Source organism: Anguilla rostrata, chromosome 10, assembly GCF_018555375.3.
Source record: "Anguilla rostrata isolate EN2019 chromosome 10, ASM1855537v3, whole genome shotgun sequence".
NCBI classification, from domain to species: domain Eukaryota; kingdom Metazoa; phylum Chordata; class Actinopteri; order Anguilliformes; family Anguillidae; genus Anguilla; species Anguilla rostrata.
The window spans coordinates 4,500,331-4,517,314 of record NC_057942.1 but is presented as its reverse complement, the minus strand read 5'-3'; the positions used below and the strand labels follow the sequence as shown (position 1 = coordinate 4,517,314).

The 16,984-nt window shown below is 46.3% G+C and overlaps 2 protein-coding genes across 15 annotated transcripts; both read left to right on the top strand.

Moving 5' to 3' along the window:
• The first annotated feature begins 264 nt into the window (after positions 1-264).
• pik3ip1 (phosphoinositide-3-kinase interacting protein 1) lies at positions 265-9,046 on the top strand. Its single transcript, XM_064353602.1, has 6 exons — positions 265-668; positions 1,172-1,300; positions 2,191-2,307; positions 4,504-4,689; positions 5,206-5,284; positions 6,835-9,046. The coding sequence occupies exons 1-6, from the start codon at positions 602-604 to the stop codon at positions 7,040-7,042; spliced, it is 786 nt and encodes a 261-aa protein (XP_064209672.1). The 5' UTR covers positions 265-601; the 3' UTR covers positions 7,043-9,046.
• A 987-nt stretch (positions 9,047-10,033) lies between these two features.
• LOC135264762 (zinc finger protein OZF-like) lies at positions 10,034-16,193 on the top strand. 14 transcript variants are annotated; one of them, XM_064353591.1, is made up of 5 exons: positions 10,067-10,152; positions 12,517-12,770; positions 12,855-13,099; positions 13,195-13,256; positions 14,097-16,193. In XM_064353591.1, the coding sequence occupies exons 2-5, from the start codon at positions 12,576-12,578 to the stop codon at positions 15,518-15,520; spliced, it is 1,926 nt and encodes a 641-aa protein (XP_064209661.1). In that variant the 5' UTR covers positions 10,067-10,152; positions 12,517-12,575; the 3' UTR covers positions 15,521-16,193. The 14 variants fall into 14 exon arrangements, with proteins under 14 accessions (XP_064209669.1, XP_064209663.1, XP_064209662.1 ...); XM_064353590.1 differs by having other exon boundaries at positions 12,517-13,099; positions 14,097-14,975; positions 15,060-16,193; XM_064353600.1 differs by lacking the exon at positions 12,517-12,770 and adding an exon at positions 10,255-10,309 and having other exon boundaries at positions 10,077-10,152.
• Positions 16,194-16,984: the final 791 nt, after the last annotated feature.

The window sequence follows — 16,984 nt, the reverse complement described above, 5'->3', positions numbered from 1 at the left end:
TTCTTAAAACATCGTTCTGATTGATCTGATTGTCGTCTCCAGAAGAGACGACAGCATGGCATTGTGTACTCCGAACAACAAAATCGATAGTCTATTCAGCACTGAAGCCTACAGTCACTTGTTTTGTTTCTGTACGCCGCCCCCGTCACACCCCACCCCTAACTATAGCTGGAAAAGGGATGCGTTCGAAGCTTCCTGTAACAGCTGGCTTTACTGAGCCAGCGCTTTTGTTCGGGATAGTCAAGCCAGGCGCACGAAACTGCCGCGCGCTAATAGGCGCCTTTAGGACCTTGAAGACGCTCTGAGCAACTGTCGATGCCGCAAAAGGGGCAGTTCCTTAGCCCAGATAGAGGCTGTTTACCGAGAAAACTGAGTTCTCGTCGAAAACAAGGGCTTGAACTGCAGCGAGAGAAAGAGCAGTGTGACTGAGAAATTCAGCATAGGCTCTTCTGCAAAAAAACAAAGAAAAACTAAAAAAAAAACAAACAAAAAAAAAACCGCAGATATCCTCGACGTTAACATTTTTTTTTAAAGTCTGTGCATTATGCGCTTGTGAGTTGTTTTTGTCTGCTTTTAAAAGGATATACTGTAGCTGAACGAAATGATGTATTTGCTGCACTTTGTTTTGATGAGTGTCGTATTTGTGGACTGTGCATCGAATATTGAAGGTAAGCTTTGACAAAATTTAAAACAAAGGCATCTGTAATTTGTCGATATTGCTATGTTATATATCTATAATAAATGTCATCGTGTATTTGTTGCAGTGCGTTAAATAACCGATCGATTTCCTTTCAGTCTTTTGAGTGATTATGTATCTCATTTTGTATCAGTCCATTGATTCAGCAAAGTTTTATAAAAGCATAATTATAAAGTTTGTCTTGTCCGTTTTGATTTATTCATTGATAATGGCAATGTTAGAGGTGATAACTGAACAAGGCTTAATAAGTAACAAAGCAACCAGGAAAAAACAGGTTTTAAAGTCCCAGTCACACACCCGTAGCCTATTGATTTTAACTAGATAACTAGCCCCGTATCGTGTTTTTAGCTAAACAGTCTGCAGTAGTTCACATTATATGTATGATTGTTTTGATTTCATACTCCTTTAAATCTCGAAACTGAATACAGTAGCTAGTGTCATCTGAGTGTTTTATCGGATGGACTCTTTGCACAGAATGCACAAGAAGTAACGGGGTGAAATACCGAGGGGAACAACAAATCACTTCTACGGGAAAGCCGTGCCTTAACTGGGTGAACATAACCAGAGACTACGACGTGTCAGTCCACACTGACGCGGAGACTGGTAAGGACGCACTTTTGCAGTCTGATGCGTTTGTGGCTAATATTAAAACCACCCGGAAAACAACTATTTAAAGCACCTTCTGCAATGTCATATATGTCCTGTCATGTATTTTGGGCTAAGTTGCCTAATCTCCACACGGGGAAAATATCTTAGTTGGAAAACGGGAAGCCGCATCACTTTAACGGCGAAACGGTTATCCAGACTCTCAGGCACACTTTCCCTGGCGTGTTGCTCGAGTCTGAGGTGAAAGAGGGAATGTTTAGGAAACGTGTTAAGTGCGAAAGAGGCGCCCGTACCTTGGTGCTGGAATGTCAGCAGCAGCAGACGTTCATGTCAACAGCACTTGGTTATTGACAGATTTATGACTGGTACAGACGCGGCGCATCCATGTGACACGTACGTGATTATATCCGTTACATGGCCAGCGGTGACCGTCTTGACCGGATGGACCAGTGCAAAGGCTTTTTAACATGGACGAATAAGACAAATACACAACCCACACAAACACATAGACTGACATACATATACACAAATAAATATAAACGCACACATACACTCAAAAAAACACAAGATCAGCATTGAAACAACAATGTAAAATGTCAAAACATGCACAAATGCATACACACGCACATAATCGTTATTTATGGTCTGTATTAGCTGCGTCAGTTTTTTCCATCCATTTATGATAATGCTAATGTATTATTCATCCGCCAAGGCGAAATAAAAGTTCAGTGTACCGGCAGCAGTTGTCACCCATAAACTTTTGCTCTCTCCGTAAGCTCAGCTTGCGGGAGCGAAAAAAACAAAAACAAATTCCTCCTCATACAAACACAGCGATAAATAAAAAGCGGTCTGTTTAAAGCGTTGTTCTTGGTTGTGCTCTCCTGCAGGCGTCGGGGACCACAGCTACTGTCGTAACCCAGATTCTTCCGACAAGCCGTGGTGCTATGTGCCGGACCAGGAAGGCAAGGTGCAAAGGCAGGACTGTGCCATCGCGGCTTGCAAAGGTAACCAGTCATTATTAGCGCTTGCTGTTGCGCAATCGTGAATACTGTGAATGGTCTGCTTGAATTGAACTCTTGATTTGCACAGGTCATGTGTGCATGCAGTGCAGTGTCATTCGCAGCAGAATGGTAGCCATCGCATTATGCTTAGATATCTTTTTAAAGGTTATACAGTCATCAACAACCGTCTTCACGGCCTGTATGTACGCACTGTAGACGGGCTTAAGTATTTGCTTTAAATAACTCCACGTGCTCAGTCAGTCTGATAGCAGATTCCTCACACTCTTCACTCGCCCTCCCCAGCACTGAGCCCGGTCTTTATGACTTTATTTTTGTATGATTCGTATGATTAATAACCCAAACCAATCTGTTGCGATATTAGGCCACGCTCCGAAGACACTGTCACCTCAATCCATTAATATTGTTCTGCATTTTTACTCGTTGCCATGTTCTATTCATTCTACAACTCTGTCCTCCCATTTATGAATTCTGAAATAAAAATGTGTTGATCTTGAGTAGCCGTGGGACGTTGTTTTGGATAATTAAAACATTTCGTCTGGCAGCCTTTGGCTGTTTGAGCTGCACGACCTGTGGCCTTACGTCCACCTTTTTTCCTTCTTCCTTATTCACAACTGAGTGTCAGCTCACTTCAGTTAACATGCAAGCTCCTTATCCACGGCGAAATAAAGATAAATGATTAAATATTGTGGCTGAAAGTAAAGTACGCAGATCTACAGTTCTGTCGAACCGAAAGAGATTTCAAACCTTGTGACAGAAGAATAAATAATTTTGCACCGGTTCTTTGTTTTCCGTTGAACAAATATTTTTTTAAACACGGGACTGAAAGGCCTCTAGCTGTTGGCCAGTTGTGGCTGGTTGTCATAGTGATGGGGTGGTTGCGCTGCTGGGTGACAGAGGGAGAGAGAGAGAGCTGGAGCCTGTCCTCACAGCTGGGCCAGAGAACTGCCCCCAACACCATCTGAGCCCCAACACCATCAGAGCCCCTAACTAACACCATCAGAGCCCCTAACACCAACCAAACCCTTAACACCATCAGAACCCTTAGCACCATCAGAATCGCTAACTTAATACTAACCCCATCAGGGCTCCTAAGCCACAGTAACACTGTCAGACATCCTGCATTGCAAGGTTGTTAACAAAATGTAAGCTGTGCTGTCAAGTTTATGTCAGCACACTGACATTTGCTGCAGCTGTGCTGCAGACCTATTTAGTCAACAGTTTCACCTGGGGGGCTGAACAGCTACCGTGTCGTACAGGCATTAGAAACGAGAAACGGACAGTTGGTACAATTATCACAGTACCTAGTTGATAAACAGGGAAATGGGGAGCCTGGTAAACGTATGGAATAATATGCCATCTCGTCTGGGGCAGTCTGTTGATTTATGAAAAAAAAATTTCTGTGACCCTTGTAGATAGTCTAGGTAGTTTAAACTAGTTCAGCAATAACAATAATAAGCCATCTTCGGCGCATACTTTAAGAAACAAACAATACAGAAAACAAGAATAACTTGTACAGCACCTGCCATGAGGTTGTGACTGGCCACTCCTGCTCTAAGCTAATTGGCCCACTTGTTCGCAAGATTCCCATAGAGACGGCTTCCCATTGGCCTGTGTTTGGCAGTGATCTCATTCCTTTTAACATTGAAACTCTTGGTAAACAACTTTTTTTGGAGGGGTGGGGAGGGCAGAAATTCCCCACCCCCCCCTTTTGATTTGAAGGAGCAGATGTTGGCCAGCTTTTGCAAGGCCATAGTCTTATTTGCACAGTTCTCACCTTTTTGTTTCTGCGCCGTCGCTCCAATAACTAAGCAAACTACGGTAATCTGTGAGCAAACACTGGCCACCTGGCAATGGCTCCGAATGTGGATTAAAACCCATTGATGTCAATATTGTGGCGACTTCAGTAGGCTGATGTCATTAAGTAAACTGCTGGCAGGTTTGTGACTTGTCCAGCGATTGATCAGGTCAAATTCGATCACGGGTAATCTGTTGAACGTGGGGCCTAGTCCCAGGCCTTACTTTGATGTATATGCAATGAATAGGATACTCAACGATCTATCTAATCACACCCTCAACCCACCACCAATGATAACAATCCACCATCAGTGATGCATCATCAGGGGTGGCATTGTTTTGTGGGTTGTGCTAAAGCACCACCTCGCCCTTTTCTTTCTCTAGACCAAGCGCCTGACGTAGTGGAGGCCGAGACCTTCCCATCATCCTCCTCTTCGGGGGAGACCCAGATCTTCGAGCCGGCCCAGGCCGCCCCGGCGCAGAGCGAGAGCGCCGCGGTGCAGCCCGTCATTGGGATCAGCCAGCGGGTCCGAACGGGACCAAAGAAGAAGAAGGACCTCGGAACCGTGGGTGAGCTCCAGTGATGTCACAGTTACGCTTTCTGCTGCTGTCCGAAGGATGGCCAAGAAAACTTGATGAGTGTGTGAAGTTCAGGTTTAGACGTCTCAGAACAGTGTTTCTGGGTGGCATGGTGGTGCAGTGAGTAGCATTGTTGCCTGACAGCAAGAAGATACAGAATCCTATTTGAATCCTGGCTGGGGCCTTTGCATGTTCTCCCTGGGTCTGCATGTGTCTTCTCCCACAGTCCAAAGACATGCAGGTTATGCTAGTGGGGCAGTCTAAATTGTCCTTGGGGTCTGAATTTGTCAGCTAATTGTGTTTAGGAGTAAGTGGTTCAGAAAATGAATGGATTTTGTTTGATATAGTTGTTGAAGATAGCTTTTGATAACAGCAACTTGTCGTCAGGAGGTCTTAGCCGGTAATCACAAGTAAATGAATTTCTCAGTGAAATCAGTGCTGGGTTTTTATTGCTGTTCTCTCTTAAATTTCTTAAAATCGGACTGTCCTTATGTCCTCTTTCCTCAGGCTACATCCTGGGCATCCTCATGATGGCCGTCATCATCATCCTGGGCGTGGGAATAACACTGGGCTACTTCTACAAGAGGTCAGTGGGAGGAGCCGTGGTCACGCGCGTCTCGCGTGCTGATAGGCTGAGAGCAGACCCCCATCTCGTACGCTCGAGTTCCGCCCTCCGCCCCGTCCCGCCTCACTGTGAAACGGAATCGGTGCGGTCTGGCCCTCTGCATGTTTCGGGAGGGTAGTTCAGTACTCACACCCCAGTAGCCATGGGGATGGGGACGGGCCCCTGGTGCGGACAGGATGTGACCTAGTTCCGAAAACAACAAGAATCCATCCTAACTCGGCTGCGTTGTCAGGCTGCTCCGACTGCCATTCAGAATGTATTCGTGCAAGAAAGGGAGGGAGGGGATTTAAACGGCCTGCTGTGGTGCTATTTTAAGAGGCTGATTTCGATGTCTCTAAAAGAGCGGAAAGAAGGGGCCTCAGGGAGGTGGACACACTGCAGTGCAGGAGATTGGCTTTAGCTACGCAAAGCGTATTTTGCGATACCGTCTGGCCGATTGTGGGATGTCCTTGGATATCTATGCTTTGGCTGTCAAATCTGATTAGCAGACTTGCAGTTACTTTATATTTTTGGAGCTCGTAGTCGATGAACAGCAGGCTCAAGCATTTGGGTTTTGGGCAGTTTTACGAGTGGGAGAACACTGATGTCACTGTTCGGAATGTGACGACGTGTGCGAGGGCGGATCTGATTGGCTCAGACGGCCCTGGTCTCCACTGCACCCCATTGGCTTGGTGGACCGAATAAGGGCAGATTGGTTTAGTCGGCTGCAGAGCTGCATCCCATTGGCTGGACTGTGAGCCACCTTTTTCGGGAGACAGTAGTGAAACCACCACCACCGCCACGTCCGCCTCCGTTTTCAAGTGAGGTTTGCCAAGATCTCAGTGTCGCAGCGACGCGAGGACCGGGGTGGGCGTCGGCTTGCTCCTGGCAGCGCGTCGACCACACCGCCGGGATGTCACGGCGAGGGATTATATAACGCGTCGCTTGCAGAAACTCGGGCTCGCTGTCCGGCCGTCGCACGTCTGTCGCCCTGCTCAGAACGAGGTGACGGGAGGTCGAAAAGCCTTCTGTTCATTTCAATCGCTCGCCCTGCGGTCTCGACCAGCGACCGGAGGAACGCGGTCAAACGAGGCTCGTTCAGATTTACAGCATCGAATGCGCTCCCCCAAGTTAAAAATAAGCCGACGAGCCTAGTGTTTATTTCGGTTCTTAGAAATGGAAATGCCACAAAGGTCACAGGCAGGTCATTTTACTACTGTACCCAGTACTTGTACAAGGACCACACTATGCTTGTTTAAGTGATAATGTAACTAAAATAAAAGAACTCCTCCTCTTTCCATCTTTTAAATGAATGAAGGGGTCTTTCGCATTGGACAATACTGTGTAATGTGACAAATCTATGGTTTTCTGTGTATTTCTGAAGTCGCGATCACAACATTTAAGGCAAATGAAAATTAAGAAAAGCTACTCTGGAAAAGAGCATCGGCTGAATCCATAAATGTATACTCATACTGCCCCCTGCTGGTCGGATGACTGAAGGCGCTCTTGTTTTTTTGTGTTCCCTCTCCCAGGGGTCGGGACCTGAAGAAGCAGCACGAGCAGAGGGTGTACGAGCGCGAGATGCAGCGAATCACCCTCCCCCTCTCGGCCTTCTCCAACCCCACCTGCGAGCTGGTGGACGAGAACACCGTTGTCGTCGACCCCCAGCACACCCCCGGCGAGGATGGGGTGGAGGGCGGCGATCCTCTCATGGGCCAGGCCGGGACCCCGGGGGCCTGAGGGTCGAGTGGGCGGGGCCCAGCGACGCGGGGAAAAAATTGACGGAAAATAAAATTACCACGGATCTCAGAGGAGAGAGGCTACCCTACAAACTCACCACCCCCTACTTATATTAGCCTTCTGGAAAGGAAATGGGACTAACAGTCTATACTCAATGGTAAACTCATTGTTCTTGTTTCCTTTGTGTAAATGCGTATGTCTAAATGGGGAGGGAAAAAACCAAAAGAAGGATTTCCTCACCATAGAGGCAATCAGATGTGCAGACAATGGATGAGCTTTGTGCAAAAACAAGTGCATGTCAGGGACGCTTGGTGTAAAATATTTTATTTTTTTATATTGGAAAACATCCTTTATGGGTGGCATGGGCTGCGATTGTCCTTCTTAGCTGTGCGTGTTTCAAGGGAGAGATGTAAAGTTAATCGAGAGAGGAAGCGACACTGATCCCGGTCCCACACAGCTGAGAGGGGGAAACAAAAATCATAACGCTTGTTTGTTATGCTTTTGTTTTCACTCCGAGAGCGCGTCAGGATGATTTAAGCAGTGTCCTCTTCTGCCACGAGAGGACAGGAAGACTCCTTTTCTCGGTTGTCCTGTTGCTGATCAGTAGCAGGTCTGAGTGAAAGGGGGGTTAGTGGAGCTTAGACCATGTCCCGAAAACACGCAAGTGATTGTCACGTTGGAAATTACCCAACATGCCCTGTGTGCTTTGGATTTGAAATGGGTGGTAGGGTTCCTGGAAATGCGCAGGCGCGAGGAGAAACCGGAAAGTCCGGATTCGGAGATTGGAAGTGTTCAAATGCAAAACTCCAGAACCCCCCTCTTGTCCCTCCGTCGGGAGTCGCGGAAAAACATGTAACGAAACTGCTCGGCGCTTGAACAGACACGTCCTCGGTGTGCTACATTCGAATGTATACCGCCCCCCCCCCCCCCCCGCCCACGGACCGCCCCCCCCCATAATAATAACAGGCCCTTTGCGCTCAGGACGTAATCCAGAAACCAGTGCCGGGCGGAAGTATTCCCTCCTGGGAGCATGCGGCTCAGCGTTAGATCAGCGGCTCGAGTTGGAAGTATAATGGAGACGTAAGCAGGGTGTTCTGGAGCCCGTCAGGTTCATTTAACGGTCGTAAAAATGAGGGGAAGCAGCGCGATGACGCGCCCTCAGCCAGTCCGTCGCCTGGGCGACAGGCTGTCGCTCGGAATCTTGAGATTGGTCCGAGGACACTCCCTAAAAAAACAACAAAAAAAAAACAAAGAAATAAACGACAGCGGAAAGAGAACCGTAATGTGATTGCCGGGGCTTATTCCGTGGCACGAAACATCGTTAGAATCATTCGATTATTCGTCTGTACCTCAGAGGAAAAGCGGATGGTTCCAGGGTCAGAGAGGAAAGAGAAAAACAGATTTTCGAGCATGTCGAGTGGTGTGAAGGTCTGCTGCCATGTCGTTCGGCCACGGTGCATCATACGAGCCCTACTTTCACCAGGACAAAATAATCAGATCACAACTTTGTTTAATCATTTGGAAAGCTTGAATTATAGGTAATGATAAATGATTGTTCGATGGCTACCACTTGCTTTGAACGTTATGAGAGTAAAGTGTGCCACAAATTATTTTTTCTGCTTTGTCGTGTCTAATTATCCAAAGATTGTTGTAGTACTATTACAACGGCACATAACAGTCAGCAGTGTACCACACATATTTGTAGGATAAACCTTGATGTGGATGTAATTTATCCAGTATCTATTTCTGTTCTGTGAACCTACTCTCAATCTTCACAAATCAGTGGTCATTATTTTTTTTATTTTAAAAAGCTGGAGTTGAACTTTCAGTTGACCTGAATACTGGATAATTATTAAATTGTTGCATTTTATTTGGGATGACTTGTGTATTTTTTCTTAAAATATGCAGCTACTGTTTCTTTTGTTTTAAATTTAAAACAGTACTTGTATTTGTATATTTAGCAGTTTATACTGCTGTGACTGAAATAAAAAAGATTTTTGAAAATGTTGGAATTTTCTGGTCTTTTACTGAGCAATTTCTGATGGTTAATTAAATTATTATTATTATTATTATTATTATTATTATTATTATTATTATTATTATTAATACACTTGAAGCAGATAGGATTTACATCAACTAATCCACAGCATCTCACCGAATCCATGACGTGGCATAAAATTAAATGACAAAAATGTATTTTAGCAGCATATCATATGTAACTTTTAAAAACTATTAATATAAAATATGTGAGTTTTAGTTTGAAATACAGGCTTCTCTGAATCCACTGGCAATGCTAGCACAAAAAAATGCCTCAATGACTTGCTTTCTCAGAAGAATTCGGTCAAGTCAGTCTCAGGCCTAAATGGGTCCAAAACACACTAAGTTTTTCCACAGCACTTACGTGTGGATTTCCACAAGTCTAGCGGTTTCCTGCAGAAATCAAAGCCCACAGAAACATATATCAAATATGGCTGACCTTTACAAAGAATATTTTGAATGATTTTGTGTAGCTGACCTACTTAACCATGGCCACGTGAGCAAGTCATAAAACCGGCACGTGTGACACAGCTGCCCCCGACCTGAGTAAATTGATACGTTCTCGCCCTCTTGTGGCGAACCAAGATGAAAACTAACCCATGGAGTGTCAAACTTCAGTCCACGAGGACCGCAGTGTCTGGTGGTTTTCGGTGCGTTTCCGCCCCGTGCTTTCTGCACAAGTGATTAATTTTTATTATTGATTGGCTAAAGAATACACACACCTTGTTCTCAAGACCATTACTGGAGTTTTATCAGAACAATTGTATTTACAATGCAAACCTTTCTTTTCCAAAGAGTCAGTCAGTCAATCAGCGTTAATAAACATTGAAATCGCAGTATGAAATAATGACATTGTATGTGACGCGGCAACACCAAACAACAACTAAACCAGCTGATTCTAATTAGCATACCTCTTCAGCACGATAGGAGAACTAATTATTGTAATCAGCTGGTTTAGTGCATGGTGGTGGAGCAAATACATGGTCAGTCTTTTTACTCTTTGAAGCCGGGTTACCCACCTCTGTTTATCTGTAACAGTCCTAAACAACAATTTTTGCAGGTACAAATCGCAGGTTTGTCAAACGCGTTTACTACCCCACAGAATCGCAGGAACGGAGCGTTTTCTTAACTTCATGCATTTTAGTGTTGTTGAAATGTATTCAGACATGATCCAGACCTCCGGTAACGAAAATCACCTTCTTGTGACTTTCCGGCAGTGTAGACGCTAACGTGAGTATTACTGCCCTCCACTGGTCTAAGCAATAATATCTTCTCGCGTCTTGGATCACATCATTATATCAGGGAGCATAGGCCAGTTTCGTATAAAAACAGTATAACTTTTCTTTCAATGAACTGGTGGTTCTCACTTCAGCCAAGAATAGATTTAAGATAAATCCCTAAACCTGATAGATCTTTAAACAATACCCTCTCTGCACTGGATTTCTAGCACATTAAAAGTAGGCTATATGCTGAACTGTCTCTGGGCTGCCAGAGTCACGTAGCTCATTGGGATCTTTTCCTATAACATACAGACACTTGTTCAAGTCACAAATGTCCCAGCCTCAGCCTGGTCAGTTTGATACCATCACTCCATTCACGTGACCATGAAATTATTTTCCTTCAGACAGAAATCTGAACTTGTGCAAGTTCTCAGAAGAGAAGTGTTTCACTACCAGAAACCTTTCCGCTGCACCCATTACCAGCTGAATAACATCTGACTTTCTTTCCTTAGTTTGTAAGGAACTATCACATCAACAATATAATGGCAAAGAAATTCTCAATGGAATGAAATCATGTCTGAATGAACGGTTGGTTGCCATGGTGACAATAATTGGCTACCTGGTCTCGCCCTTCTCATTTCATACCCACAACCCTGACTCTTCTCTAAGACTCTTCGCATAAGATACTTTAAGTTAATCACTTACTGTTTGCAGTTGCTTTGCCTTCTCATGAAAACACACAACCTTAAAAGGAAGCCAGATGCAATTGTAGGGGGGAACAACACTTGGGAGTTAAAGTAGCGAACATCCGGTGTAAACATCCGGTTTACTTTTCATTATTTTTCAATCAAAATAAAAGCATTAAATTCAGCAGTGCTAATGTATTGAGAACAGGAACAACACAATTAATATTTTTGCTTTTTTTTAAACTTTCATATAGGCAGCTCTTTCTATGACATGCATTGCGTATGACTACATTCATTCATTATGCTCATTGTGTGCTTACCAACATTTCAACTGAACTTCTTTGAATCCAGTAAGACTTAAGGTGAGACATTTTCTGTGGCAAAACACATAATTATTTCTTGTATTTTTGGTATTTAGCATTACCAGAAACAGTACCCTATCTCATTTCTTGGAGAAGGAAAACTTTAAAATGGAAGGAAAAGCCAGCCACTGTATATGTGCAGATGGCAATTCAGAGACAATAAATAATGTGCTGCACTTCAAGTCTATTTCATGTTTTGGATTTAACTGCGTTCATATGGTTGAAACCATGCTCACAGTTCCAGGTGTCAGAGTATCAGTATTTCCTATAATATATTTATAATTTCTTACGGTTATATATATACCACCTCCCTTTCCCATAACTCGACGAAGATCAATAACATTTCTGATTTAATTACTGGGCGTGACTTTTATTTTGAAAATAACCGGAAGTTTGTTACAGTACCTATTATTTCTTTGCTTCACAGGGTCTTTCACGTCGTTAAACGTGTGTCTACGGTCTATCCTCACGGAACTGGCCAGGGAATGCCGGATGTAGAGAGTACAAATGAAAACAGGACGTCAATACATTTAAGCTACTGTTCTGTGGAGATAGTGAAATTCAATAGTGTTTTTACTGGCTGAGGGACAAGTGATTTGACGACGAAGGAAAGGACTCGGAAAGCTACTGTAACATGCAGTCTGTTTGTTAGTGCCGAGAGAAAGGGAATCGTTGGACTGGATATTACTATTAGCTTGCTTCTCATTTTGCTGGCTAGTTAAGGATTTTCTGCATTGTCGAAATGTGGTACTGATTTAAGAACGCACGGGCACTGCAGGAACGATATTAAAATTTCTCTAACGATTACCGTTAGTTGGCAGATAAAATGGCGAACACGGTCAAACGATATGATGGACAGACACTACTAGCGTTGCAAACGGTTTCATCGAACCAAGTAAAGAACGAGGATTGCAAGCGGACATAAACCGTTGCACAGAATTTAGGAAATCTGTCTGGATATTATTTTGTTTATGTGATCGTGCAATGAATTTTATTGCGTTATTCTATCCATCGTAGATGGATCCAACATAAAGTCAATTTATAATACTCTTTATGTTAACATACTGGTACCCACCGGTGCTGGGCATTTGGGGTACGCTTTAAATGTGTTAACTTGGCATTTATTGAAAACTAAAACATGAAGACCGAACCTTTGATGGACAGCACAGATTGCACGCCCCTGGATCTGAGATTAGGTCCCAGCAGAAGTGAAGGGAGTGAAGATCGAATGAGCAGGGAAGAAAAAGAAATACTATCCAACATCAAGGAGGAAGATGAGGAAGGTGGGCAGTGGCAGAATGAGGAGATGAAGAGGGAAGATGTTGTGAGCGATGGAGTGGTCAATGGACTGGAGCAAAAAAAGGAGACTGATGCACAGAGGGAGATATCTGAAACTGATAAAGCCTTGCAGAAGGACAGAAAGGTGAACAGTGGCAGGGAATCGTCCTGTGTGAAACAGGAAGGGGAGGTCCGGTCATCTCATGCCACTTCCTGCCTGCTCAAACAGGCTGAAGAACCGAATCGGCACCAGCTTGACACGGCGGACATTTTACTTCCCGCATTTTCTCCACCTCATCCCTCGGGTAGCAGCGGGGACCAGGGAGAAAGGTCTCCATGGAGACGGGAAGAGCTCTGGCCAGCACAAGAGGAGAGGCAAATGAGGCAGGAGGGAAAGGTCATAACCTGGAAGAGGAAGATGATTGACAGTTTGAAGGGCTCCCCAAAACGGCTGCCAGGCTCATCAGAGAAAGCGTGAGCATGAATGGTGTTTCAGTGTCAATCTGTCTGTCTCCCCCTCACAGTTTGTCCTGGAAATAATGTTTTGGTTTTGTGTGTGATTCTTGCAGTACCTCTCCTGAATCCTCAATCTGTGACTTCCCTGTGACTTCCCCCACAAATCAAGACACAGGTAAATATTGCTGCTATCCCTAAAATTCCTTGGAATATAATATTGAACACCAACCAGCTAGCTGAACTGAATGACAAAAAATGACTACTTCATTGAGAGTGCATCATGAAATTTAGGGATTTTTTAAGAACAAGCACAGATATGTCAAATAATACACTCAGTATAACTCCTATGCCAGCTTTTTGACCATTTCTTGCACGTGGAATATGTGAACTTGTAAATAACAAAGAGTGGCCTGACTGAAGAATATATCACCACCAGTCTCTGTGGGTACGTAGGCCCAAGCCCACCTACCCAAAAGACATGTGGACAGGTAAACACTTTCAACAAGTAATTCGGCACCTAGCCTCAAGGAAGACTTACCGGACTGCACCTCGTTTGTTGTGTCGGCTTGCATGCTTTTAAAATTGAAAACACGGGGGCGGAAAGTCGGAAAACAGGCCTGTTCTGTTTTATGTTTAGGAATGCGAGCCGTTGTCGCGCGCACCTTCAGCTGTTTATGTTTGTCGTGGAAGCCCGTTAGCCGTCCACCTGTGTGTGATTAAAAGAACGTGTCTGTGAGTGGGAGTCCTACAGCATTGGCTGTGCCCACACTCGCCTGGCGCACGCTTAGCGTTTAGCGTTTGAGTAAACACGGTACCCACAGGTGCTTCTGTGTATTTATGGTGTTTAAAAAAATAAATAAAATCTTTTGAGTTCTGAATAGCTTCCAAAAGCTGTGCTTGCCAGACCTAGTCCATGGAACCCATTTCTTCCTTTGACAACCTTTCACCTTCCTTTCCTGATTCAAATTTATTGTCCCCGGTTTTAACCACTCGTTTCAATTCCAACCCTCCTCAGACCAGCCAATCGATGTGTGTCAGGTGTTCGCGTGCACCGAGTGCCCGTTCATTCACGTGGAAGAAGAGAAGTTCCACCAGCACCTTGAGAAGGTCCACCCAGAGGAGCACGGCCGGATGCTGAGGCCTGAAGACGTGGAAGCTGAGATTCCACCGTCTCCCAGCAACACTACACACAAGCACCGCCCATCCGACGGAGAATCTGAGATTCCACGGTCCCCCAGCAACACTACGCACAAGCACCGCCCACCCACTGAGGCTCCACCCGCCCCGACGCCGTCCGACGCGGGCGGCCCGACGGAGTACGCGTGCGCCCAGTGCGGGAAGAGCTTCAGGCGCCAGTCACTCCTGAAAAAGCACCAGCAGTCCCACAAAGGGCTCCGCCCGTACCCCTGCTCCGACTGCGGGAAGTGCTTCCGCTATCAGTCCCACCTGACGGTGCACCAGCGGATCCACACGGGGGAGCGCCCCTTCCTCTGCTCCTTCTGCGGGAAGGGGTTCAAATCGGAGTCGCAGCAGAAGGAGCACCAGCAGACGCACACGGGCGAGCGCCCGTACCACTGCTCCCAGTGCGGCAAGAGCTTCAGCCAGTCCAACTCGCTGCGGCGGCACCAGCGGATCCACACGGGCGAGCGGCCGTACCGCTGCCCGCAGTGCGGCGAGAGCTTCAGCCAGTCCAACTCGCTGACGCGGCACCAGCGCATCCACACGGGCGAGGGGCTGTACCACTGCCCCCACTGCGGCAAGAGCTTCAACCAGTCGAGCGACCTGCGGGTGCACCTGCGCGTGCACACGGGCGAGCGACCCTTCCGCTGCTCCGAGTGCGGCAAGAGCTTCACCCAGGCCCGGGACCTGACGGTCCACCTGCGGGTCCACACAGGTGAGCGCCCCTTCCGGTGTTCTTACTGCGAAAAGAGTTTCAGTCAGTCCCGGGATCTGACCGTCCACCTGCGCATCCACACAGGCGAGGGGCTGTACCACTGCCCCCAGTGCGGGAAGAGCTTCAGCCGGGCCAACGCCCTGCGGCTGCACCAGCGGACGCACACGGGCGAGCGGCCGTTCCAGTGCCCCCAGTGTGGGAAGAGCTTCAGTCAGTCCAGCACCCTGACGCTCCACCTGAGGACGCACACGGGGGAGCGGCCGTTTCGGTGCGCCCAGTGCGGGAAGAGCTTCAGCCGCTCCAACACCCTGACGCGGCACCAGCGCACCCACGCCGGGGACGCCCCCCACCGCTGCCCCCAGTGCGGGAAGAGCTTCCGCCAGCTGGACACCCTGACGGCCCACCAGCGCGTCCACAAGGGGGAGCTCCCGCTGCGGTGCTCCCAGTGCGGGGAGAGCTTCCTGCACCTCAGCGCCATGATGGCGCACCAGGAGACGCACGCCGAGGAGTGCGTGTGGATTTCGGTGATAAGCGATCTCGGCTGAAACGAACTGGGCCTGAGGTTTAAAAAGCAGGGACGGGGGGGGCGATCCGGTTCCTGGCAGGCTTCAATCCATTTCTGGTTTTCTGTTTTGCTCTGTTCACCCTGGCTCAGTTAGCTGCTCATGCAAACACCTTTATTCACTCACAAATTAGACCACTGTTATTTACGTCCTTCGATAAAACCCAGCCGTGGCAGAAGTACACGGCTGCCATTTTTACTGAAGGTTTAAACCCAACACTACTGACACGCTGTAATTCGAGCTCTTTGGTCTCAGATGAGTTGGTGCGAAGCCCCCTCTCTCTGGAGCAGATACCGTACGGCACACCGTGTTCTCCCCATGATTAAAGCAGCTCAGTCTGTACTATTACACTGACCCTGCGGTCAGTGTGATGCCTCAGGCTGTTCGGATGAGATGCAGATCCGTTGACTGTGACACTGGCTGAGACAGTCTCACTGAACGCTACAGGCTACGGGCTAGCGTTTCTCCAGCACGGTCTGTTTTCCTTCCAGCGTTAGCAACTCAAAAGAACGTGTTTGTTTTCGGCGTGACCCTTTACCTGTGCGTTACGAAAGGCGATCCAACGGAACGGAAACGCACAGAAATGTATTTCCTGCGTTGTGTAAAATTCTGTGTAGTACTTGTCTTCAAGTTTTGAATAAATTCAGTGACATTATTCCGAAGCCTGTAAGTCTTGATGTAATATACACGGACATACACACTCAGTGTTTGTATATTCAGAACGTTATTTAAGGTTTAATACTACTGTTATTTGAGATCTGCTAAATTAGAGTCAAAAGGAGTGAAGCTATGGAAAATAGAGACATCCATTTACTGCTTTCAAGCGTTTTAATTCAAGAAAATCTCACAGTGCAAAAAAACACTAGTGACATAATGGTAGTGGTAACAATTTGTACATGTCAGTACCTTAAAGAAATAATGAAACAAAAACAAATTCCTGGTATATTGTACATCATTTCACATTCTAAAACGATATATTTGCAAATCAACACACCCACCATCCCAAAAAATACCACCATTTATATATACATTTACATACGGTTTCTATACACTTTTCCAAAATAAGTTCCAATCCAGTTTTGTACAGTTTACAATTCCTGCGAAAAAATACTAGCGCGTAAGCAGACCTACTCCGTACGGTAAAAAATATATTCAGGTTCAATCGATCGGTCCCCCTTCAAAGTGAATCTTTTTCCACCTCAGACACGTTTTCTCACGTCAGCGTCAGCCGCTGCAGCTCAGAGTGAACGCTGTGTGTTAAGTGCTGAGGACGCGCAGCCTCGATGCGTTTCGCCTCGCCTCCAGCGTTACCCCGACAACCTGCCCGTGAAACAACGAGGCTCACCGAAAGGAAACCGCGCTCAGACGAGCGACACCGGAACTCTCAGAACGTTCCGGAATGCAGGAATGTCACGTAACAACGTAGGAAGGCATTTTAATCTCTGG

What these genes read in the sequence shown, in the direction of transcription:
- LOC135264762 (XM_064353589.1), top strand. Translation starts at nt 12,486, where the DNA reads ATGAAGACCGAACCTTTGATGGACAGCACAGATTGCACGCCCCTGGAT. An exon ending in CCAGGCTCATCAGAGAAAGC is followed by an intron (nt 13,100 to 13,194) that starts GTGAGCATGAAT and finishes TGATTCTTGCAG; the next exon opens with TACCTCTCCTGAATCCTCAA. An exon ending in CCCCACAAATCAAGACACAG is followed by an intron (nt 13,257 to 14,096) that starts GTAAATATTGCT and finishes AACCCTCCTCAG; the next exon opens with ACCAGCCAATCGATGTGTGT.
- pik3ip1 (XM_064353602.1), top strand. Translation starts at nt 602, where the DNA reads ATGATGTATTTGCTGCACTTTGTTTTGATGAGTGTCGTATTTGTGGAC. An exon ending in TGCCATCGCGGCTTGCAAAG is followed by an intron (nt 2,308 to 4,503) that starts GTAACCAGTCAT and finishes TTCTTTCTCTAG; the next exon opens with ACCAAGCGCCTGACGTAGTG. An exon ending in GAAGGACCTCGGAACCGTGG is followed by an intron (nt 4,690 to 5,205) that starts GTGAGCTCCAGT and finishes CTCTTTCCTCAG; the next exon opens with GCTACATCCTGGGCATCCTC.